This window comes from Myxocyprinus asiaticus, chromosome 18, assembly GCF_019703515.2.
Source record: "Myxocyprinus asiaticus isolate MX2 ecotype Aquarium Trade chromosome 18, UBuf_Myxa_2, whole genome shotgun sequence".
Taxonomy (NCBI): Eukaryota; Metazoa; Chordata; class Actinopteri; order Cypriniformes; family Catostomidae; genus Myxocyprinus; species Myxocyprinus asiaticus.
Window position 1 is genome coordinate 38,507,831 of NC_059361.1, and position 24,429 is coordinate 38,532,259.

Sequence of the window (24,429 nt, forward strand, 5' to 3'; positions counted from 1 at the left end):
GCTGGAATGTCAAGTACATTCTGGGATACAGTATTCCATGCAGTGTGCTCTGTTGTATACTGCAAGTTTTGGAAAACGTAGATGGTCATCCAGGTATTCCATGTATTTGGAAACTTTGCATACAGTACACAGTATGCATACTGCAAAAATAGTATCATAGTAGTATGCTATTCCAAAAATAAACAGAGTGAAAGAGTTGGAAGCATGTTTGACCATTTGTTTTAAAAAAGAACACTTTTTTTACATGTACGTTTTTATTATATTATAAATCAGCCATATAACACTAACACCTTGTCTCCTGTGAAAACTCATACAGTGAATCATTATTTATCAGGGTTAATCAATCCTGTTTAAAGGGGTTGCAGAGATGACAATCTGTAGTGGACCCTGATTCCATGACATTTTAATCATAACATGTTAACTTATGACAAATTTCCAAATTCTTGACATACACCAATACATTTAAAATAGTGCATGTTTATTTAGAGCATTGCATAGCATGGCAACACAATAGCAGATGTCTTGAAATGCAAAAACGTGATGATGATTAGGTTAGCCTCATAATGGCTTCTGTATATTTAGAAGTGTTCAAATCTTATTCTAAAATGTATTTACATTTTAAAGATGAAGAGTGTCTTTCAATAATCACTGTTTTCAAACAGGTTTCCTAAACACTCCCCTTGTCTTCAATTGGTCAGAAAAAACAAAAAAAAACAAAACAGTCAGTCCAGTGTTGCTGTGTTGGGCTGGTCAGGATGCTCAAACAAAAAGAGCAATGTTTTTATTCAGTGTTTACACTTTTTGAGGATGGCTTACCTATAGCATTCTCTGCATATTAAGATGAGATAGGAGAGAAAGAAAAAATCAACATTCAAAAAACTTTCACACTTCTGCTTTAATATCATTGAATTTCAGATTTTGTCCCACAGATGTTCTGGTCTCTAGAGGAAAAGTTGCTTATAAAATCAGAAAATATGGATTAGAAAGAGGAATGCATTTATTAATGTAGTCTTAAACTACTCACAAAGAATGAATGTATGTCCTGATATTTGATGCCAAGACACTGTTGAGAATTACTAAAGGTTCTGTTGTGTGACCAGTCTTTCTCCGAGTCTCCTGATCAACTCTGCTAGCTCCTCCGTTTGACGTGACTTCTCCTCCAGGAGCTCGTAACGTAAACACAAAATGTCCTGCTTGATCTCCTTTAGTTCTCCTATGAATGTAAAAGAGTGATAAAGACCTTCTATGATCATTGACATGCTTATATATAGTTGGCCAGAATCTCTGGATACTTTTGTTAGTAACGCAAAACCAGAAGTTCATCCACCTAGAAAAGAAGTCCCACCTCAAAAAGATGATTTCGAAAACTTTACAGAAACATTAGAAACAATAAAACATTATTTGAGCTTTGCATTTCTGCTTTTAAACACTGTGGTACAATTGTCACACAGACTTTTATTGTAAGTTCATTACTGGAAATAAAATTGTGTTTGGTTTTTACAAAGTGAGGGACAGTCACGTATTTTCTGTGGGAGTCAACAGCATCTGGAGTTCAAGTTTTATTTAATCTGGAATATTCTTTTAAGTATCTGGATCTTTTTTTAGTTCAAGTCAACATGAAACACCATTCACATTCCACTTCCATTGTTTTCTTTGTAATGACATGCACCTAATAATTGTACACGGTAAAAACAGAAACAACGATTAAAAAGTGTCTGCTTAGATTGTATGTTGACTTTAAAGGAGCAATATGTAACACTGGCATCAAGCATTTAAAATGGGTACTGCAGTCCAGATTCAAAATATTGGAGAGAGATGTCTCCCCCGCCCCCTCCTCCCCAGACTCGAAGCTCATGTGGGTTGCCAGGTTGAGGACACGCAACAGGAACAAGCAAACTGACAATGGCAAGCGACGAGCTTTACACTGTAATTTGATCAGCTAATGTATACGTTTGCAATGTTTTTATTGTTTGCAAATTATAAACCAGCTCATGTGGAATTTGTATAACTCTGTCAATGTTAGCTAGATGTATTTCTGGCTTCCATGGCTGCAGTGTGCTGAGTTTGCCCGCTAACTTGTTTCAAGTCTGGCAACCGGGGTGTCGGATCACACAGGCAAAAACACAAACAGAAATTCCGGCCCGGGAACAGACATTTCAAAGTGGAATAAACTGTCTGTAGCATTGTTTTCGGAAAAGCCAGTATTTCAACTTAGCATGTTTCCTAAATCTCTGATAACACATTATGATAATTTTATGCTTTAGTACAGTAAATATATTACATATTGCACCTTTAAGGGCAATTGTAGCAGCCAATAATGAATGTAATATCTGCCAATAACGTAATACATTTTCCATTCTTAATGTAATAAAAGTCAATATTGTAATTACTTACCAATAATGTAATAACATTTCTGAACCAATAACGTAATAACTTTTTGCCCATAATGTAATAAGTTCTTACATTATTGGCTGGCTATTACATTATTGGCTGGGTTAATAAAAAAATTATAAAAAATGTATTACATTATTGGCAGTTATTACATTAACGGTAGTTATTACATTATTGGCTGCTACAGCAATGCTTAAAGAACACATTGAAATTTCCTGTTTTATATTAAACTGAAACTACAATAAACAGTGCATATTAAGTAATTGACATCCTGTCTAATCCATTTCAGTGCCCAAAATATCTAAATGAAAGTGTGAATGTGTACTGGAGAGCAAAGATTTTCAGTACAGCATCACTAGAGCAGAAATAAATGGTCACATGTACCTTCATTAGCTTCATCATTCTCTCTGTCCGTCCGTGCTTTTATGACGTATCGTTTGATTAGACGTTTTATAATCCTCTGTGGACACATGTAGACAGATACAGAGGAATCATTTTCAATAAACAGTAAAGAATGTATTTTAAGGTAACTGTTACACTCAATAAATATATATATATATATATATATATATATAATGTATATATATTTGCTGCTTGTTCGATTAAGTCAATTAAAATGAACTAAAGCAACACAATTCTAGAACATTTTGTCACAACTTGATTTCATTGCATTGGAAAAGGAAAGTTTACTTAATCCATTTGAGTTGGGACTACATGAATCATTTTTGTGGTGTTATTGTAGCTAGGGATTTCCATTTCCCTGCATGCTTTGCGTAGGACTCGACAGGGAGAGTAAATGTTCAAATGAAGTGTTATTTTGTGTGTTTTTGCGTAAGATGAATATAAAGGGGGATACTTGTTAATGTTTAATATTTTGTTATGTTGTGAGTTTCTGTTATGTTGGAGTTTTAGAGGTTACTATTATGATGAAGATTGGAGCTTGAGCTAATGATAAGGACAGGTGGATGTCACATATGAAATTATTTTCTTGCTTCATTGAGCAATTGCTGTACTAACCATAGCATAGTTACTAAACTGAACTCTGTAGTGATTCCAACAGGCATATGTTTAGCATGCTAACATTCATTTACACTAGTTTGTACATAATGAAATTAAAAGAGATTTATTTGAGTTACACTGACACATCTAATTTTGTTGGGTTTACCCAATTCAACTAGGTTCTTTCTACACAACGTGTTTGTGTTGAGATTACATAGTAATTTTAAGTTAAGAAAACTCATTTCAAACATGTGGATCCACTGTCCATGATTGAATTAAGTTCAGCCAAAGAGCTATTTTTTTGAGTGTACATCTCAAAATAGGCGTGATAAAAATCATAACAGCATTCTGGAATTTTTATTCTAATCAGTCATTCATGAATAATGACGACTAAAATGTATAATTGATTGTTGTCGCAGGCAAAGGATAGCTGTAGTATCATGACTCTCGTATCACTCCATGGTGTCTTTATTCTCACATAATAATGTAACATATAACAACCAGAATACTGCAGAATCCTTCAAATACTTTTGTCTTTATTTTGAACAGAATAACTAGTGCTTTACTATTTACAGTAAAACCTAATGAAATTGTTTTTGTGAAATAATTCACTGGAAAAGTGTGCTTGTGCTGTCTTTTGTTACAATAAATGAAATTTGCTCTGTTATCTAATGCAATTAATGAAATTCATAAATTTTTAAAACAATCAAATACTTTTGTATATTATCCCTAACATGGTTGTGTGCATTACCTGGTAACGACTTGGATGAGCTGAATCCTTCTCATTTGAGTCTTTTTGTTTGCCTGACTGAAAGCAAAAAAAAATATTCTTTGTAAATACAAAACCAATAATATTTTGTTCTTGCAATAATCAAAAAGTTCCAGATCATATTTCTCATGCAGGTGCATAAAATGGACATTAGAGGGACCCAAATACCAATAATATAGAATAAAATAAGAAATTACATTTAAACCACCTAGATACAGTGGAGCGTCATGACTAACTAAACTCTCATCATCTAATTAAAACACAGATGTGAGCACTTGACCTCTCCATCTCACCTCATTAAGCTCTGTGTCCTCCTTCAGGTCCTCTTTGTGCCTGTGCAGGAGTATTAGCAGGAGCTTTTTGAGTTTCAAGGCCAGGTTAATAACTGATTTAGGGCTGGGTATCAGGTTAAACGGCACAGGTAGGGTTCCACCTTCTTCAAAGTAAGAGAACCACAGCTTCGCCCTGGCAAACTTCCATTCCACATCTGCATCGCCCTGTCATCAAAGTCATATTTCTATATCAGGCAGAAGCTTTATCTATCTAATGTGAATCCACAGATACTATCAAGTAATTATTTATTTTTCAGAAGAAAAGACAAGAAATCAATTGTTGTATCAACAAACTGTATACTGTTTGCAAGCAGCAGCAGGGTTCAGGATTTTTTTCTTTCTTGGTTATTTTCTTAATAAGAAAACTCCACAATCTTGTTTTAAATATTAGTGAGACCGGGGCTAGTTTTTACTCCAGTGAACACTGCCAGAAAAAAGGTTTTTGTTTATAAACATATACCTGTACAAGTACTTTTAAATGTACAAAATAGGTTATTTAGGTACAATTAAAGATGAAAAAATATTCTATATAAATCAGTTATAAATGAGTTCTATGCCAATGGAGGAACAAAAAAGTCCTCTTGAGGGTACCAGCCTAGTGACAGCCTTTTTAGCAGTCACGTTTAGTACTTCTTTCTTCTGAGAGTAACTATTGAAGATCAGTATCTACATAGATGGACACATACCTTAAAGTCTTGACTACATTAAACCTATTCAACATTTCCATTGTTATTGACTAGGTAAAAAGACACAGTTTACTGAACACATGTTGACCAATAGTGGGGCATGTTGTCACACTATGTGGGTTAAGTCGTAACAATGGAACTTGTTGTTTATTGACACTGATTTAACAAAAAATCTTTTTTGAAATCCAAATAAAAAATAAAGTCTTCTTTCACAACATATATATATATATATATATATATATATTTTTTTTTTTTTTTTTTTTTTTTTTTGCAAAAGTGAAACTAAATTTTGAATTCACGAAACAACAAAAATGGCTAACACACAAAAATACATATAATAATTTACAATAAGTTTGTATTTTCTAACATTAGTAAATGCATTAGGTATCATGAACTAATAATAAACAATATTTCTTTTAATTGCATGTATTAATTTAGGTTACTGTTGATTTTAAATATATACAGTATATCTTTATTGTCAGTTTATCTTCGTCCGTAATACATAAACTAATGTTAACATACTTGTATAACTTTTAATTAAAAAAAATCTATTAGCATATGTTGAAATTAACATTAACCAAGATCAATAAATGCTGCAAAAGTATTGTTCATTGTTGGCTACAGTTAGTTACAATGTAGTTACAGTTACTAATGTTAAAAAAATACAACCTTATTGCAAAGTATTACCAAAATATCAAACTATTGTTTTAGGGCACAGAATTTGCAACATCTAGAACATATGCGACAACTTGGCACAACCTGACATTTCAGACAGCTTTGAACTGGTTTGAAACCAACATAAATGTATCCAATTTATAAATACACTGATTATTCATATTACTTCTCAAATGAATGGGTAAAATATCATGCTAAAACAGTCTTAAAGGGATAGTTCACCCAAAAATGAAAGTTCTCTCATGATTTACTCGCCCTCATGCTATGCTAGATTTTTAGAAGAATATTTCAGTTCAGTAGGTCCATACAATACAAGTGAATGGTGACTAGAACTTTGAAGTCTGAACTATTTTTGGGTGAACTATCCCTTTAAGTAAGTCCCAAAATGATCTGTGTGGTGTGTTGCTAACATATTATTAATGAGATCCCTTCATTTTTTAAATGCATAAAAAATAACCTCCTCTATTTACTGTTTCCTTATCAGATCTCATTGGCACAATAAATCTTTTAAAGATAATTATTTGTTTGTTTACTTATCTATATTTGTTAACTATATTTGTGACATGCTTCATTAAATACATGGCCAATTAATATTTCAAACAGGCTGTCAATTTAGCCATAGTTTTGCAAAGAACTAGTTCACCAAAGATAAAAAAAATCTGTCACAATTTATTCACTCTCATGTTGTTATAAACCTGTATTACATTTTTTATTTGTCCCCGTGGAACATTAAAAGGAGTTGTTAGCCAGAGTGTTAACCTAAGTCACCAATCACTTTAATTTAAAAGTGCAGTGTCAACAGGGGTGGTCTTTGCATTATAATTATTTATAGAACAGATTTAAATCTGAACATGACATCAGCAGAAAGGTCCTTCAATAGCGATGATTTATGGTAGCGGGAGGTCCCTAATGAGCTCTGTTTTCATCATAATGGTGACATCTCAGGTTGGATTCTGCTTGAGGATTGTGGGTAGTGTAGTTCTTTACCTGGTTATTGGATTTATTATTATTTATTGAACTATTCCTTTAACAGCATGCTGTGTGCTGTATCTTTAAGAAATACATGATCATTTCTAACTGCTGAAACCAGAGAAGGCTTTCAGTTGCATGTTAACAAATGACAAGGTCTGGACATGTACCTCTGGCCTGTTTGATCCAAATGTCTGGTCGTTTCCAAAATGTCATTTCTGAACATGATTACCTCAATTTCCTGAAATGAGTTGTTGATCATGGCGATGAGCATATTGAGTAAGACGATAACCATAGTAACGTTGTAGACTCCATAAAGAATGTAGCCAATATTCTCAATGAATTTGTGCCCGTTGTTGATGACAACAGACTTGACCTCGGAAAGTCCAAAAATAGCCCAGAATAATGTTTTAAAGCTTTCTTCAACACTAGGAGAGAAGAGGAAACAGAAAATACAAATGCCATCAGGTCTCGGGAACATTATGTGACATAGTTTGGTTCAGATTTGCAATATCATAAAGATTTGTTAATTTCAAGGTAATGTAGATTAGAAATGTAATTACTTTAGCATATAAAACATGTGTTTCATATTTATTTATCATATTTATTTATTTATTTAGGAGTAATTGATGAAAGCATTACTTTGCCGTTCAAAGAAGATTCCAAAAAAGATTCATTGAGAAAAAAGGATGACTAATTACATTTCATCTCAGCATCTGACCTCATGGCCTTTTATATATTTCTAAATCTTCAATGAATTCCTGCTGACCATCAATTTCCTATTACATTGAGCCTCTTATTAAATCTAATTATCTTTTCTGTGTCCAGTTCTCTTATTCACTCTCATGTCCACACATGGTGTGGAAGTCATGATAATTGAATTTGCCAAACGCCTACTTCCAGCATGTCATTGTGTACTGTTGCCAATGGCTCTGGACATTTTGTAATCATATAACTAATAAAGACTGATCTTAAGGATATGATATGATTAAACAAAACAAGGCAAACAATCATCAAAGGAGTCTCAGATCAGCACATATAAATCTGTTGCTTACGTTGTGAAAGCGTCATTCTGCTTCGCCCCAAGATAGTATGAATAGAGGTTAAACATTCCTATCATGAAGGCCACAAACACCATGATGAAGATCACCATGAATTTAAATATGTCTTTCACAGTCCGTCCTAGAGATATCTGGAGGGGTCCAAAGCTCTCGTTGGCTGGCAGGATGTACGCTATCCGAGAGAAGCTCAGGACCACTGCGATGGCATAAAGACCCTCAGAGATCAACTGAGGGTCCGAAGGAGCCCAGTGAACACGAGCTGAAATACAAAGAAAACATGTAAAGGTCAAGCACATGGTCTATCATAGGGTCAAACTGAAGATGTTCAGCAGGTGACAGTGAGAAGTCAGCTATCGTGTCTAGCTTTTCCACATGTACCTGCTGGTTTTGAGCTTCATCAGTATTTAAACCAAGTGTATATGTTTTCAGAGACCATCATATTCTGATCCTTGGAATCAGGATTTCATATATGAGACATGGACAGAAATATAGAGGTCTCAGGTCACCATTTTCTTAAAGGGACTACTCTCCCTTTAAAGTTTAAATATGAACTAGCTATCAAAAAGTTACACTAACATACATTATACTAAAATGGCAATTTAGTTCTTTTTAGAACTTTTGCTGTGTCAAATAGGGTTCTTAATCAACCTAAACTCATAGAATGAACGTTACTTTAACAAAATGTTTACTTTCGCGTGCTGAATTACACGTTTCGCTGCAGTTTCCTGGTGAAATTAACAATAGAGGCGCTACAACAACTGTGCATTTTATTCACTTTCATATAAATCATGAGTGTAACGGCTGATTATGACTTGATAAATACTTATTTTTTGCTCTATTACTCACACACTTTTATGTTATTATATCGAAAAATTTTACTCTAACGCATCATTTAAACAACGATACATTTTAACTAGGGTTGGGATCAATGCCTTTTTCACAAATCGATAATCGGAAGATTTTCCCGATGATATTTGATATACGTATATATATATATATATATATATATATATATATATATATATATATATATATATATATATATATATACAGGTGCATCTCAATAAATTAGAATGTCGTGGAAAAGTTCATTTATTTCAGTAATTCAACTCAAATTGTGAAACTCGTGTATTAAATAAATTCAATGCACACAGACTGAAGTAGTCTAAGTCTTTGGTTCTTTTAATTGTGATGATTTTGGCTCACATTTAACAAAAACCCACCAATTCACTATCTCAAAAAATTAGAATATGGTGACATGCCAATCAGCTAATCAACTCAAAACACCTGCAAAGGTTTCCTGAGCCTTCAAAATGGTCTCTCAGTTTGGTTCACTAGGCTACACAATCATGGGGAAGACTGCTGATCTGACAGTTGTCCAGAAGACAATCATTGACACCCTTCACAAGGAGGGTAAGCCACAACCATTCATTGCCAAAGAAGCTGGCTGTTCACAGAGTGCTGTATCCAAGCATGTTAACAGAAAGTTGAGTGTAAGGAAAAAGTGTGGAAGAAAAAGATGCACAACCAACCGAGAGAACCGCAGCCTTATGAGGATTGTCAAGCAAAATCGATTCAAGAATTTGGGTGAACTTCACAAGGAATGGACTGAGGCTGGGGTCAAGGCATCAAGAGCCACCACACACAGACGTGTCAAGGAATTTGGCTACAGTTGTCATATTCCTCTTGTTAAGCCACTCCTGAACCACAGACAACATCAGAGGCGTCTTACCTGGGCTAAGGAGAAGAAGAACTGGACTGTTGCCCAGTGGTCCAAAGTCCTCTTTTCAGATGAGAGCAAGTTTTGTATTTCATTTGGAAACCAAGGTCCTAGAGTCTGGAGGAAGGGTGGAGAAGTTCATAGCCCAAGTTGCTTGAAGTCCAGTGTTAAGTTTCCACAGTCTGTGACGATTTGGGGTGCAATGTCATCTGCTGGTGTTGGTCCATTGTGTTTTTTGAAAATCAAAGTCACTGCACCCGTTTACCAAGAAATTTTGGAGCACTTCATGCTTCCTTCTGCTGACCAGCTTTTTAAAGATGCTGATTTCATTTTCCAGCAGGATTTGGCACCTGCCCACACTGCCAAAAGCACCAAAAGTTGGTTAAATGACCATGGTGTTGGTGTGCTTGACTGGCCAGCAAGCTCACCAGACCTGAACCCCATAGAGAATCTATGGGGTATTGTCAAGAGGAAAATGAGAAACAAGAGACCAAAAAATGCAGATGAGCTGAAGGCCACTGTCAAAGAAACCTGGGCTTCCAAACCACCTTGGCAGTGCCACAAACTGATCACCTCCATGCCACGCCAAATTGAGGCAGTAATTAAAGCAAAATGAGCCCCTACCAAGTATTGAGTACATATACAGTAAATGAACATACTTTCCAGAAGGCCAACAATTCACTAAAAATGTTTTTTTTTATTGGTCTTATGATGTATTCTAATTTTTTGAGATAGTGAATTGGTGGGTTTTTGTTAAATGTGAGCCAAAATCATCACAATTAAAAGAACCAAAGACTTAAACTACTTCAGTCTGTGTGCATTGAATTTATTTAATACACGAGTTTCACAATTTGAGTTGAATTACTGAAATAAATGAACTTTTCCACGACATTCTAATTTATTGAGATGCACCTGTATATATATATATATATATATATATATATATATATGTCGATTTTTTTCAGATATAAATAGGGCTGCTCGTTACACAATAGTCTTTGTCTTTTTTAACATATTTCTCAACACAACTTTAATAAAGTGTGAGCGGCAGGGTAAGTTAAAGGGGGTCGCATACCGGACCCGTCTGGCAGATGATATAGAATGTTCTTAAATTCAAAACAATTATTTTTTCTTTCTACAAAGGTACGCATACCGCCAACGCTCAGTGTCAACATTCTGAAGTGCAACGGAGTGCAAGTCGCATAGTTATCCATTAAATTCGACCCAAATCATTATCAAAGGACAAATATTATTTACTCTAGTATATCTGGATGATATATTGTGTATAAGTATCTTTCATAGAGCCTACACAATGTATTTTCAGTTACAAGAATGTCTTTTTGTGGTTTGACAGCTTGAATGAAAGACCTATTCATGGCTACATCCAGAGAAATTGCCTAATAAATGTCACACAGCTACACCAGTTTCACTAACCTGCAAACTCAACAACGTCACTTTGTTCACTTTTGAAGAAGTGCAAAAACCTTTGTAACTTAGGACTGCCATTTACAGCGCTTCAGCTCGTCCTGTGTGTGTGAGTATGTGTGTGTATGAGATTCATGTTATATCGCCCTATAGTGGTCTTCCAATGCATGCTGCCAGACTGTTAAACAGAGGTGAACTGAGTGAATTGGGAAGCACACCAAATGGGTTTCTAATTTAAATGTTGGCTAATTTAATATATCTTTGCCTCAAAAATATATTGATAAAATAACGTGCCGATCAATAATCGATATTTCGATATTTTATGACATCCATAATTTTAACGCATGTATTACAGACCCACCTACATTTACACACTTATTCCAATGTAATTAACTTCTGCTTTAGCTCACCTGATAGAGTGTTGGCCTAAGGACTCGAAGACTGCAGCTCAAGACCAGTCAAGCATTCAAGCTGACACATGAAACAAAGATGTCATAGAAGCTACACGAGATGAGTTTGTTGCTTCAAAAAATTTGCTTTTCATGTCGTATTTAATTTTACAAAACCATCAGTTAGGTTTAGGTGTTGGTTTAAGGTAAGGATGTCTGTTTTGTTTACCTCTCATTTGCTTTTTTGAATGCTATTTGTTAGGTTTAGGTTAAAGTTTTAGATTAGGGAGGTACGTTCTACTCATTAAAACCTCCATCTAATATTCGCCTTAAAAATCTCATCTGATTACGACACCATTTCACTTGCTTTTGGTGCCCCCCGCTGGACATTTCACTAGGACACTGCAGCTGAACGTGTAATGAAGCATGTAATTTTGTTTTGCAAAAACGTTGCCACAGTCATGTAATGTTCATAAGACCAGGCTGTTCATAATAGAACTTGGTCTGTTGCTCAAACACTTTCTCTTTAGAGTGCAATATTTACTGACAACCTTAATCAAAATCTGTACTTAAAGAATCATTTCTAGAATGAAGATATATTTTCAAATACATGGTTTAAAGAAAACCAGGACAAATTTAAGTTACAGTTAATTGTATAGCTTTTGTGTTATTTTCTCTACTATGTTCTTTTAGACTTATGTATTTACTTTTTCCATTTCTTGTACTAAAATATTATAAAACTAGATGAATTATTGCCTTAACATTAAAGTTTTGTTACATTTAGCCCATGTCTTTTATCTTTAAAGCTAAAGTGTGTAGTCTTGCCACAACTAGCAGCACCAAACGGAATTGCTAAATTAAACATTGTGTCAAACAGCTTTCTGAAAACACCCTTCATCTGCTATTGGTCGAAGTAACACATAGTCCTGCCCCAGCTCACACCATTGGCTGAGTCAGTGTTGTGTCAGGCTGGGGTGCGTTTCCCAAAAGCATCGCTAGCCAACTGTCGTCGCAATTTCCATTGTTACCAACATAACACAACGATTTGGTGTCCCGAAACTGTAGTTCCAACGAACATTTGCAAACTACTTTGCAAAGTTATGTGGTTGGAACTACAGCTTTTTAACTGTGGTTAGAAGCATATTTTCTTATTAGTTTGCTGTGTGGACATAATTTGACTTCGCCGAGGCTTCTATATCTTTATTCCATATATATCGCTCATTCTGTGAAGACTTTGACAATGCTTACATGCACTTCAGAAAACAGCTTATTCCGGGGTTTTGCAGAAAGCGACATTCTGAAACATCACATAAATGCGAATGCAGTCATTTAAGGGATTAAAGGCTGTTAACTGAAAGCACTTTAATACGTTTTCTGTCGGAGAACATGGTTTATGTGTCCATGACATGTTAACGCAAAAGTGGCGTTCTTACAGGTTTTTGAAGATTTCGCATGTGCTTATGTGCTCAAGTGCGTCGGGGGAACTCAGAAGTCTAATGTAAAGAGAAACCCCACTATTCCAGCGCAATGTATGTGTCGCAGTTACACAGTGCACGCAGCTTTCGTGTCTTCAGCAGCTTTCATGCATTAAACATCTTTCTAGTGTACGTGTAAATGAACTATTATAATTTGTAATCCACAGAAGTTTTACTCCACCCCCTACGTAACGTCATTAACGACAGCTCTATTTTTGAACCAACGTGGTTTGAACGATGAATGTGCAACAGTTACTACGTTTTCGGGAAACAGTCGTAACTAGCTAGTTAATTTCTCTAATGATGCATTGTACTATGGTAGTTAAGCAGTGAGTTACGTAGTTGTACAGGAAGCGCATCCCTGAATGGGTTTCTCAAAACAAATCAACTCTTTGGGGAAATCAGCCAACTAATGGTTTCATTATAATTGTTTCTGCATATTAAGCTGGGACAGGATAAAGAATTTGAACATCAAAACACACATCAGCCCTAAGGTCATCTATTTGCCAGTATACTTCAAAACGTTGACAAAATTCCTTTTTTTAGCAGATAAACACATTTAAAATCTCGCTTCCACCTAAAAAGCACCAAGAAAATTAATGAAGTCAATAAGCTGCTGAGAAATTTTGTCCAATCGAATGCTTTCTAGAACGAGAATGTACCCTGTAAAAGAGAGTTTCCAATGACGGTTATCACCTTTTAGCCCTCTGAAGCTCTCACGTTGGAAGGTAATTGTCTTTGAAGGGAATAGGGCATAGGAATGATCACTTCTGAATGTAATGCAGGAACTAAATGCGAAGAAAGTGGCTGGAGTTTATTCATATTTTTGATACAGCATGAGTAAGTATTCTTTATGTTTAGAGTATTGTGATTCAGAACATTGATATATTGTGATCTTTTACTCGCTTGTTTCTCATTCATCGGCTCCAGCCTCTTCATTTTGTCTGTCTGTCTCAAAAATAAAATATTTACACATTCTAGCATTTGTGTGAAAAGACTGATATTAATTTTATTCGACGGTTGCATCAACAGCAATTCGTAAAACCATAAAGACATCAAATTGAAATTTACTTTGAATATTAAACTATGTTTTACACTCTTAAGACTCTTGTAAAAAATACTTTGTGTGGTGTTATTGTAGCATTGATGAAACTGGGCAGGGGATTTCCATTTCATAATGCTTTGCATGAGACTCATAGATAGAGTAAATGCAAAAATTAAGTGTTATGTGTTATGTGTTTTTGCGTAAGATGAATATAGAGGGGGATATTTGTTAGTGTTTAATGTTTTATGTTGTGAATTTCTGTTATGTTGGAGTTTTAGGGGTTACCATTATGATGAAGTGTGGAGCTTGAGCTAATGATAAGGACAGGTAGATCAAAGAGTAATGTTTGTGACTTTGCCGGCTGCTATGTACACTAAAGCTTATTGGCTATTTATAAATAAACGGACGAGTCGTTCATAATTTCCTGACTCAAATCCCTTTTTCAAGAGGAAATACATCAACACACCAAATACACACACTGTGCTCATTAAGGCAGTTCACAGGGACTCTAATAATGACTTTACTCCATCTTTATCTCTCAGAATTAAAGTTGTAGTATTGAATATTTTTACAGTTAGTTTCTTTAAGCAAGTTTAACATACTGTCAAAAAAAAATTTTATATGGTTTTCTTTATATACATTTGCTTTATTTAGATTTTTTTTTTTTTTTTTTTTTTTTTTTTTTTTTTAAATGGTCAATGCTTTATTTCTCCAGTCAAAATACATATTTAATAGCAGTACTCACCATGTCGATAATATTCTATCTCTAAGGGCAAGGTAATGTTTGATAGATCTGTGTAGTGCTTGTCGACATAACTCTGTGCAACATTTGCATGCCAAAATGCGATAAATCGAACAATGAAGGAAGTCACAAACATGGCCAGCATTCCAAAGTCCAGCAAATTCCAGGGCTCCAAGAAATATTCCCGAGGATCCTGAGACCATATCTCTTTACATTCAGCCCAGATCATTCCTGTAATTGGAAGAGAACAGAGATACATAATTAGTTCAATATCATTAAAAAATAGCAAAACATTCTTTTCCCTGAGTGACCTTAACAATATTACTATATAGACAATTTCTACTAATATTTCTGATATAATTTGGTAGAATATATTGGCAGATGTGACCAATGTTAGACAGTTTGAAGAGTCATGACCCTTCTGTGAATCATTGTATCCTTCTGGATGTCATTAGGGATTTATTTCAGTACATCAGTATGGGAAATTTCCTTTAGCAACAAGTGAAGCTCCTTGGCAAATCTTGTATTGACAGAGCACATTAATGGAATAGTTCCTCCACTGTAGCTCTCAAATCCCATACATGCTTATACATATTCAAACCTGCCACACCAAGATCTGTCACAAAACATGCAAGAACCAAAAGCATTTGGCATCATTAACACTAATCCTGGCATTACACGTCTTGCAGCACAAAGTTTAAAAATGAAATTTGAGGGCTACAACGGAAGGAAAGACCATCAGTGAATAATGACTTCAGTTTTGGTCTGTTCCTCACACAAAGCTATTGCATGGTTTCAAAACTTTAAATACATAATGTTGTCTATTTTAGATTGAAATATTTGGATTTACAATGTTGTTCTTGTGTGAAAAGGCTGTACTAATACTCTAAGCATGATCGAAATCGTTGTAGTGTAAAAAAGTAAGATGCTGTATGACCTATGACCCAGGAAATGATCAGCATTTCCATCCAGGTGAAAGGGGTGGTTTTCATGCGGAACAGTTGGGACGGGTGGTCATGGACAGTCATGTTTGGCAGGAGTGTCGTCCCTTCAAAACGGTCAGCGGCGTTCATGATGAGAAGCCCAAGAAAGATTGTGAAAGAAGCAGCATGTGCCACAAACTTCAGGAAAGGACCACATATGATCTTCCCCAACTACAGATAAAAAACATTTTTAAAACACAAAAGAAATTAATAGTGGTGATTTTATGCTTTGGAAGTTATACAAACTTATTTTTTAAATTGTAGGGGTAATTTTTTTTCTTTAAATCAGTGGTTTGCAACTAGTCTTGCTTCAAGACATTGGACATCAAGTGGTGAACAAAATGGTACCAAATTTGTTTAACTTCTTGAGACCCAAGCGTGACTGCTGTGTGCATTTTCCATTTCCCTTTTTCATTTGTAACTAGTAGCACCTAATAAACATGAAAAAAAAAAAAAAATCTAAACCAAATAGTTTTCCCAAAAATGGATGTCCACATATATGGGTAGCAGGACTAAGTTGTGAAATTTTAAATAATACCAAGCTATAGAAAGTCAGATTTTTTTTAAAACTGTTTATTATGTTTCTAAGAGTGTTATTCATGTTTCTGAGTTGTTACAGATATGGCATCAGAAATTAGCATAAATAATTATATTTCTAAGTGAGGACCAGTATCATCCAATCACTGCAAACCATGGTAAAATAAATGTATACATTATAATTTCTGAATCTATGTACTGATTACCATTGTCCCATGTCTGCCAAACATGTTGAGTGGTCCAAACATCATCTGCAGCCTGAAACTGAACTTTTGTTCTGATTTTAGGAGTGAATCCTCACGTGCTGCTTATGAAGATGGGGCCTCAAGATGAACCGGAGGCCTACCTCGAGCTCTTTGAGCACATGGCCAAAGCCCTGAGATGGCCACAGCAACAATGGGCGGTACATCTTCTGCTGCTGCTGACCAAGGAAGCCCAGATAACAGCGCAACAACTTCTGGTCGCTGACTTACTGGACTACGTGAGGTTGAAAAAGTCCATCCTGCAACAGGTCAGCAGCAGCCCAAAAGAGCACCACCATTGTTTCCACTCCTTGAAGCTGAGCGAGGCTGGCCGCCCGTTTGCTCAGCAGCTCCGTGACGCCTGCCGGTGGTGGGTGCTGGCCAAGGAATACAGCGACGCTGATGACATCATCAGCTTGATGGGGCTGGAGCAGCTCATCTCCCGGCTGCCGAAGTGGACTGCCGAGTGGGTCCAGTGCAACTGGCCGGCATCGCTGGACAAAGTGGTCCAGCTGGCGGAAGACCATCTGACGGCGTATCTGGGGGCCGGCGCACCCCACGCCCTTCCCCCCCTGTTCTCTCTCCCCTCCCTCCTTCCTTCAGCTCTGTTCCATTTCCCCACGGACTGCCCCCGGTCGAGCAGTGACGTAACAAGTTCCCCTGAGTATTAAGGGGAGTACATACCAAGCCTTGGTGGATTCAGGTTGCAATCAAACCTCCATTTATCAATGCTTGGTTCAAAACGGGGCATTGGAAACAAATTATCGGGTGAAGGTGAGGTGTGTGCATGGGGATATTCATGATTATCCTGTAGTGACTGTCACGATAATGTTCCAGGGACAAAAGCATAATGTTGAGGTGGTGGTTACTCCATGCCTCACCCATCTGCTAATTTTGGAAGGGGCTATGTGCGGATGGGTCCTGTGATTAAGTGAATCAGTGTGGGATGTGCGAAGCTCTGGCTGCGGAGGAGTGGCCTGGGCCGTCTATGTCTGCTCTGCATCAGGCTGATGCTGGGGAAGGGGAGATGTCCCCTGCCCTTAGGGAATTCCCAGTATTGGATTTCCCTCTAGAGCAGTTGCGAGACGAAACCCTGAAACACACATTTGACCAAGTGATAGTGATTGATGGTCAATGTCTCCAGCTGGACATCACACTCATATATCCATATTTTTCAATTATAAAAGATCGGTTGTACAGTTGAAGTCAGAAGTTTACATACACTTAGGTTGAAGTCATTAAAACTAATTTTTTAACCACTCCACAGATTTAATATTAGCAAACTTTCGTTTTGGCAAGTCGTTTAGGACATCTACTTTGTGCATGACACGAGTAATTTTTCCAACAATTGTTTACAGACAGATTGTTTCACAATTCCAGTGGATCAGAAGTTCACATACACTAAGATAACTGTGCCTTTAAGCAGCTTGGAAAATTCCAGAAAATGATGTCAAGCCTTTAGACAATTAGCCAATTAGCTTCTGATAGGAGGTGTACCTGTGGATGTATTTTAAGACCTGCCTTCAAACTCAGTGCCTCTTTGCTTGACATTATGGGAAAATCAAAAGAAATCAGCTAAGACCTCAAAAAAAATAAATTGTGGACCTCCACAAGTCCGGTTCATCCTTGGGAGCAGTTTCCAAATGCCTGAAGGTACCAAGTTCATCTGTACAAACAATAGTACGCAAGTATAAACACCATGGGACCAAGTAGCCATCATACCGCTCAGGAAGGAGACGCATTCCGTCTCCTAGAGATGAACATAATTTGGTGCGAAAAGTGCAAATCAATCCCAGAACAACAGCAAAGGACCTTGTGAAGATGCTGGAGGAAACAGGTAGACAAGTATCTATATCCACAGTAAAACGAGTCCTATATCGACACAACCTGAAAGGCTGCTCAGCAAGGAAGAAGCCACTGCTCCAAAACCGCCATAAAAAGCCACACTACAGTTTGCAAGTGCACATGGGGACAAAGATCTTACTTTTTGGAGAAATGTCCTCTGGTCTAATTAAACAAAAATGGAACTGTTTGGCCATAATGACCATTGTTATGTTTGGAGGAAAAAGGGTTAGGCTTGCAACACCATCCCAACCATGAAGCATGGGGGTGGCAGCGTCATGTTGTGGGAGTGCTTTGCTGCACGAGGGACTGGTGCACTTCACAAAATAGATGGCATCATGAGGAAGGAAAATTATGTGGATATATTGAAGCAACCTCTCAAGACATCAGCCAGGAAGTTAAAGCTCAGTCGCAAATTGGTCTTCCAAATAGACAATGACCCCAAGCATACCTCCAAATTTGTGGCAAAATGGCTTAAAGACAACAAAGTCAAGGTACTGGAGTGGCCATCACAAAACCCAGACCTCAATCCGTTAGAAAAATTTGGGTAGAACTGAAAAAGCATGTGTAAGCAAGGAGGCCTACAAACCTGACTCAGATACACAAGTTCTGTCTGGAGGAATGGGCCAAAATTCCAGCAACTTATTATGAGAATCTTAAGGCTACCCAAAATGTTTGACCCAAGTTAAACAATTTAAAGGTAATGATATCAAATACTAACAAAGTGTATGTAAACTTCTGACCCACTGGGAATGTGATGAAAGAAATAAAAGCTGGACTAAATCATTCTCTCTACTATTACTTTGACATTTCACATTCTTAAAATATAGTGATCCTAACTGACCTAAGACAGGAGATGTTTTCTACGATTAATTGTCAGGAATTTGTGAAAAACTGAGTTTAAATGTATTTGGTGTATGTAAACTTCTGACTTCAACTGTATAGAGTTACACAGGACACTCGCACAGAGGAAAATACAACCCAGTTGTTAGTACCAAAGAGCCATCAGGAAATGTTATTCCAGGCAGCTCATTATAATCTGATGGCAGGTCACTTGGGACAGGGGAAAAAACTAAGCCGTCTTATGGCCTGTTTCTATTGGCCGGGCATTCACAGGGATGTTCACAGGTGGTGGGCGGCATGCCATGAATGTCAGCTGGTGAATCTGCCAGCCACTCCAAAAGCGCCATTGCGCCCTCTTCCATTGATCGAGGTTCCTTTTGAGCGAATTGGCATAGACCTCATTGGGCCATTAGAATGGACAGCATGCCGGCATCGCTTTGTGTTAGTGCTGGTGAATTATGCAACGCGATATCTGGAAGCAGTGCCTCTGCGCAACATCTCAGCACATAGTGTTGGAGGCACTCTTCAGAATAAGCTCCCAAATTGGGATTGCGAAAGAAATCCTCACTGATCAGGGCACTACTTTCATGTCACATACACTACGTGAGCTGTATGAATTATTGGGTATTCGGACAAGTGTGTACCATCCACAAATGGATGGCTTGGTTCGAATGATTTAATAAGACTTTAAAAAAAACATGATTTGTAAGTTTGTGCATGAAGATGCTCGAAATTGGGATAAGTGGCTCGAACCCCTGTTATTTGCAGTACGAGAGGTCCCGCAAGCCTCCACGGGGTTTTCCCCCATTTGAATTGTTATATGGGCATAAGCCCCGTGGCGTGTTAGATGTCATGAAGGAAAATTGGGAGGAGGGACCTTCACAGAGTAAAAATGAAATTCAAAACATTCTTGATCTGAGAGCAAAACTCCACTCACTTGAGTGACTATCACAGGAGAATTTGCTACAGGCTCAAGAACGTCAGTCCCTGCTGCATAACAGGAGAGCTCGGCTACGGGAATTTGCACCGGTAGATAAAGTACTTGTATTACTGCCCACATCAAGCTCGAAATTGCTCACAAAGTGGAAAGGGCCCTTTGAGGTCACGAGTTGGGGAAGTCGACTAAGAGGTAGTGTGTATGAACAGGGGCGGGGCTCGTCAAATTTACCACCTCAACCTACTAAAACCATGGAGAGAGATGGTCCGTGTATCCTTGGCGACGTTAGTTCTGGAGAGGGAGGAGCTCGGTCTGGAGGTGAGTCTAAAAGCCAATCAGTTCACCCTGGTCTCTTGTGGAGACCACCTCTCACCATCACAACATACGGAGGTTGCCAGATTACAAAATAATTTCTCTGACGTGTTCTCGCCTCTCCCTGGCCGCACTAATCTCATAGAACACTACTTCGAGACAGCTTCAGGGGTAGTGGTACATAGTCGGCCCTACCGGTTACCCGAACACAAAAAACAGGTAGTATGGGAAGAATTAAAGGACATGCTCGATATGGGTATAATAGAAGAATCCCACAGTGATTGGGCCAGCCCTGTAGTTCTGGTACCCAAGAGTGATGGTTCAGTCTGGTTCTGTGTGGATTATAGGAAAGTCAATGTGGTGTCAAAATTTGATGCATATCCAATGCCTCGAATTGACGAACTGCTCGATCAGTTGGGCACGGCTCGTTTTTATTCGACACTGGATTTAACATAGGGATATTGGCAAATCCCCTTAATGCTGATGTCCTGTGAGAAAACGGCCTTCTCCACACCGTTTGGATTGCACCAATTTGTGTCCCTTCCATTCAGTTTGTTTGGGGCCCCGGCTAGTTTTCAGCATCTTATGGACAGAGTCCTCAGACCACACGCTGCGTATGCCGCTGCTTATTTGGATGATATCATTATTTACAGTAATGATTGGCAGTGGCACATGCAGCATCTACAGCAAACCCGAAGAAGTGCGCAATTGGGTGGGTGGAGGTATGGTATCTGGGGTTCCACTTAGGTCATAGGCAAGTGCTGCCCCAAATTGATAAAACCACAGCAATTGCGACATGCCCAAGACCAAAGACCAAAAAGGAGGTGAGACAGTTCCTGGGGCTGGCTGGCTATTATCAAAGGTTTGTGCCTAATTATTCGGATGTCACAAGCCCACTGACTGATCTCACTAAGAAGGGAGCTACAGACCCGGTCCAGAGGACAGAGCCATGCCAACAAGCTTTCACGCAGGTAAAAGCTGCACTTTGTGGCGGGCCGCTTCTGCATTCCCCTAACTTCTCTCTCCCTTTTTTTTTTGCAGACGGACACATCAGACAGGGGGCTGGGTGCTATACTGTCCCAGGTGGTGGAGGGGAAGGAGCGCTCGGTGCTGTACATTAGTTCAGCTCTCTATGAGAGAGACTAAGTACAGCACCATAGAGAAGGAGTGCTTGGCCATCAAGTGGGCGGTTCTCACTCTGCTACTATTTGCTGGGAATGTGATGAAAGAAATATCGGATGAAACTAGAGACTCTAATCTTTTGACTCAAACAGGTTTAATATAAAAAACTTAATTAGGTTTCTTACCAGATTTAGTTTTGTTGGCATTTCTCCCAAAGACAAACTCCACTGTGGTCGGCACCATGTTGTTTTGTGACATGACTCGAAAAGTTTCTAAAGTGCTCTGAAAATTTAACACTTTACTGACAGCACAGAGTCTCCTGAACTTAGATCAGACGGTTCATGAAATTAAATTATGCATTGTGTATAGCGAAGCCAAAATACAACATCCATGCATGTTTGTGCGGGTCACACAAGGTTTAAAAATTTGTTTCCTTAAAATCAAACTGTAAAATGAACTACATAAGCCTAACAATATGCAAAATTATTAACATTATTATAACATAATAATGTGATAGGTACACTGCCTGGCCAAAAAAAAGTTGAATTTAAATAAGCAGATGCTTAAGAGCCTATGATTGGATATTATTGCAGTGATTAATATTTTTCAGCTGGCAACAATTCTTTTAACCCTAACTGATGCAGTGTGTAGCCTCTCATTTCTTAAATAACCATGTTATAAGATGTATCCTGTGGTCGTGGAAAAGATGTTACTTTGTTTCAGAAGGGGAAAATTACTGGCCTGCATCAACAAAGAAAACAACTAAGGAGATTGCTGAAATCACTGGAAGGATAGTGGTGAACCGTCAGCTTCGTAGAAGAAACGTGGTCGGGAAAAAATCTTGAATGATCGTGATCAGAGATCACTAAAACGCTTGGTGAACTCACATCATAAAAAATCAACAGTAGAACGGCTATGTTTAATAGTGAAAGTAAGAGCATTTCCACAAGCACAATGCAACGAGAATTTATAGGATTGGGATTAACAGCTGTGTGGCCACAAGAAAGCCACATTTTAGTAAGGCTAATCGAAAAAAAATGACTTCAGTTTGCTAGGGAGCATAAAGATTGAACTGTGGAGCAATGGAAAAAGGTCATGTGGTCCGATGAGTCCAGATTTAACCTATTCCAAAGCGATGGGCAAGCGCTTCAGGTTAAGAAGGGAGGTGCATGACGCGATGCACCCGTCATGCATAGTGCCGTCATGCATAGTGCATATTTTTTTGCCAGGCAGTGTATGTTTTTGCCAAAATATCATAGAGTTTGGATTGGACACACTGCCTTAAACGTCAACATCAAAAGATGTGGGAAGCATTTTCTCCTTGCTTTTATAAATTTATTAAACTATTTATTTTGCTGCTGTAATGATTACATAATACTTATATGGTATATAAGCATGAATGCCTTATAATAATGATTATATGTTTATTTGCATTCTCATAATTTGCTTTCAGCATTGTTTTATCCCTGCTATATACAACCCAGTTAGAACAGATCTGTGACCCACCAGCTGAGAACTACTGCTATAAATCATAAGCAGCATAGGTCACAATTTGAATGAATTCATGCAAAACATTGCCTTCGTTCTTGCTTTCTTTACACCAGTTAAGAGATCTTACATTTGGAGAACAGAAACTCATGCTATTACAAAATGACTAAAGGTTACTGCAGGCTGACCTTGCTTGAGGGTGCAATCCAGTACAGTAAGGCCAAGATGGGCAGTCCAACCACCACCCCCAGAACCATGAGTAACTTCACTGCTGTGGTCTGCTGTCTGAGCCCGGACAGATTCTCATACCAGATAGACAAGAGCTGCTGTTGACAGTTTGGATGGGCAACAAACTGCTTGAAGTATTGGAGCATGCAGAGATGGCATGTGGAAACATAGAGATTTGTTAATATTACTGTATAATCATTCACAGTAATAGAAAATCATATAAACTGTATAATTATATATAACTGAATGAACTGGCTCTGTTTCAAAATCTGACAGTCTACTGTCTTGCTGTCAACTGCCTATATAGGTAGCTGCCTTCCAAAGCAGCATCCTATTTGAAATGTAACCTAATCAGTGACCGATTTGGAAAGCTCTGCAGCAAGTATTCCTCACACAAAGCAGATTGATCACACTGTAAATTCGACATCAGTTGGTTGAAAGTTCTTCTTCTGAAATCGCTCTGGGTTTACCGAAATTCTAATCACTGCCTCCAGTGGCCGAATCTGGAAGTGTTGTTGAACGTATGGGCACGTGTGAGCTCCAGTTTCTGGATGAAATGTCCATATAGAAGCTCCAAAAGCAGGTTGTAATTTTAGTTGTAAATTATGTAAAACAGTCAACAGGAATGATTATTTTATTAACCAAATGCCCTAACCCAAACTAGGGATGTGCACAAGTAATCAAGTACTCATTCTGCACCAGCTACTCGAGGATTAAAATCACTACTCGAAAACTGCAAATTCATTTATCTTTCTGCATTTGCCTGCCTTGAGCAGCGCTGAATTACACTTTATTTTCCCTCTGAATATCTCACCAAAACATGCAGTTACAATTGAGTCCACTGGGGGGCACTGTGGATGTGTGTCGTTGAGGGGGCACTGTGGATGTGTGTCGTCGAGGTGTTGGACAGGAGAAGAAGATATAATGGCGTCTGTGCTTCTAATGCAAAGCCAAGTTATATTACAAGGCAATACTTGTAATTATTTGAATCCATTTGTTGCAAACCAGCCGAAGAGGATCTGCTTTTATGGGAGAAAGAAAAGAGAAACTCAGACAGTGTGTGTGTGTGTGTGTGCGTGAAATCTCTTAACACGGGCAGAGCGCATTTTATAAAAAGACAACTTTGTTACTTGTTTTCTTGAACAATAACATTTGAAATGATAAAAATGTGATAGCCTTTATGTAAAATCAAAGTTTATAGCTGTGCATTACCCTCA

The 24,429-nt window shown here is 37.7% G+C and overlaps 1 protein-coding gene across 1 annotated transcript in view; it reads right to left on the minus strand.

Annotated features, from left to right (window-relative positions):
- Positions 1-252: 252 nt before the first annotated feature.
- LOC127455678 (short transient receptor potential channel 6-like) overlaps positions 253-24,429 on the minus strand; it is a 38,499-nt gene continuing 14,322 nt past the window's right edge. The window contains exons 4-12 of the mRNA XM_051723729.1: positions 23,173-23,337; positions 15,616-15,832; positions 14,682-14,909; positions 7,877-8,141; positions 7,054-7,249; positions 4,453-4,656; positions 4,142-4,198; positions 2,776-2,851; positions 253-1,213 (exon numbers count right to left, since the gene is read on the minus strand). Of these exons, the coding sequence (XP_051579689.1) occupies positions 1,077-1,213; positions 2,776-2,851; positions 4,142-4,198; positions 4,453-4,656; positions 7,054-7,249; positions 7,877-8,141; positions 14,682-14,909; positions 15,616-15,832; positions 23,173-23,337 (1,545 nt within the window). The 3' untranslated portion in view covers positions 253-1,076. The remainder of the gene's footprint in view (positions 1,214-2,775; positions 2,852-4,141; positions 4,199-4,452; positions 4,657-7,053; positions 7,250-7,876; positions 8,142-14,681; positions 14,910-15,615; positions 15,833-23,172; positions 23,338-24,429) is intronic.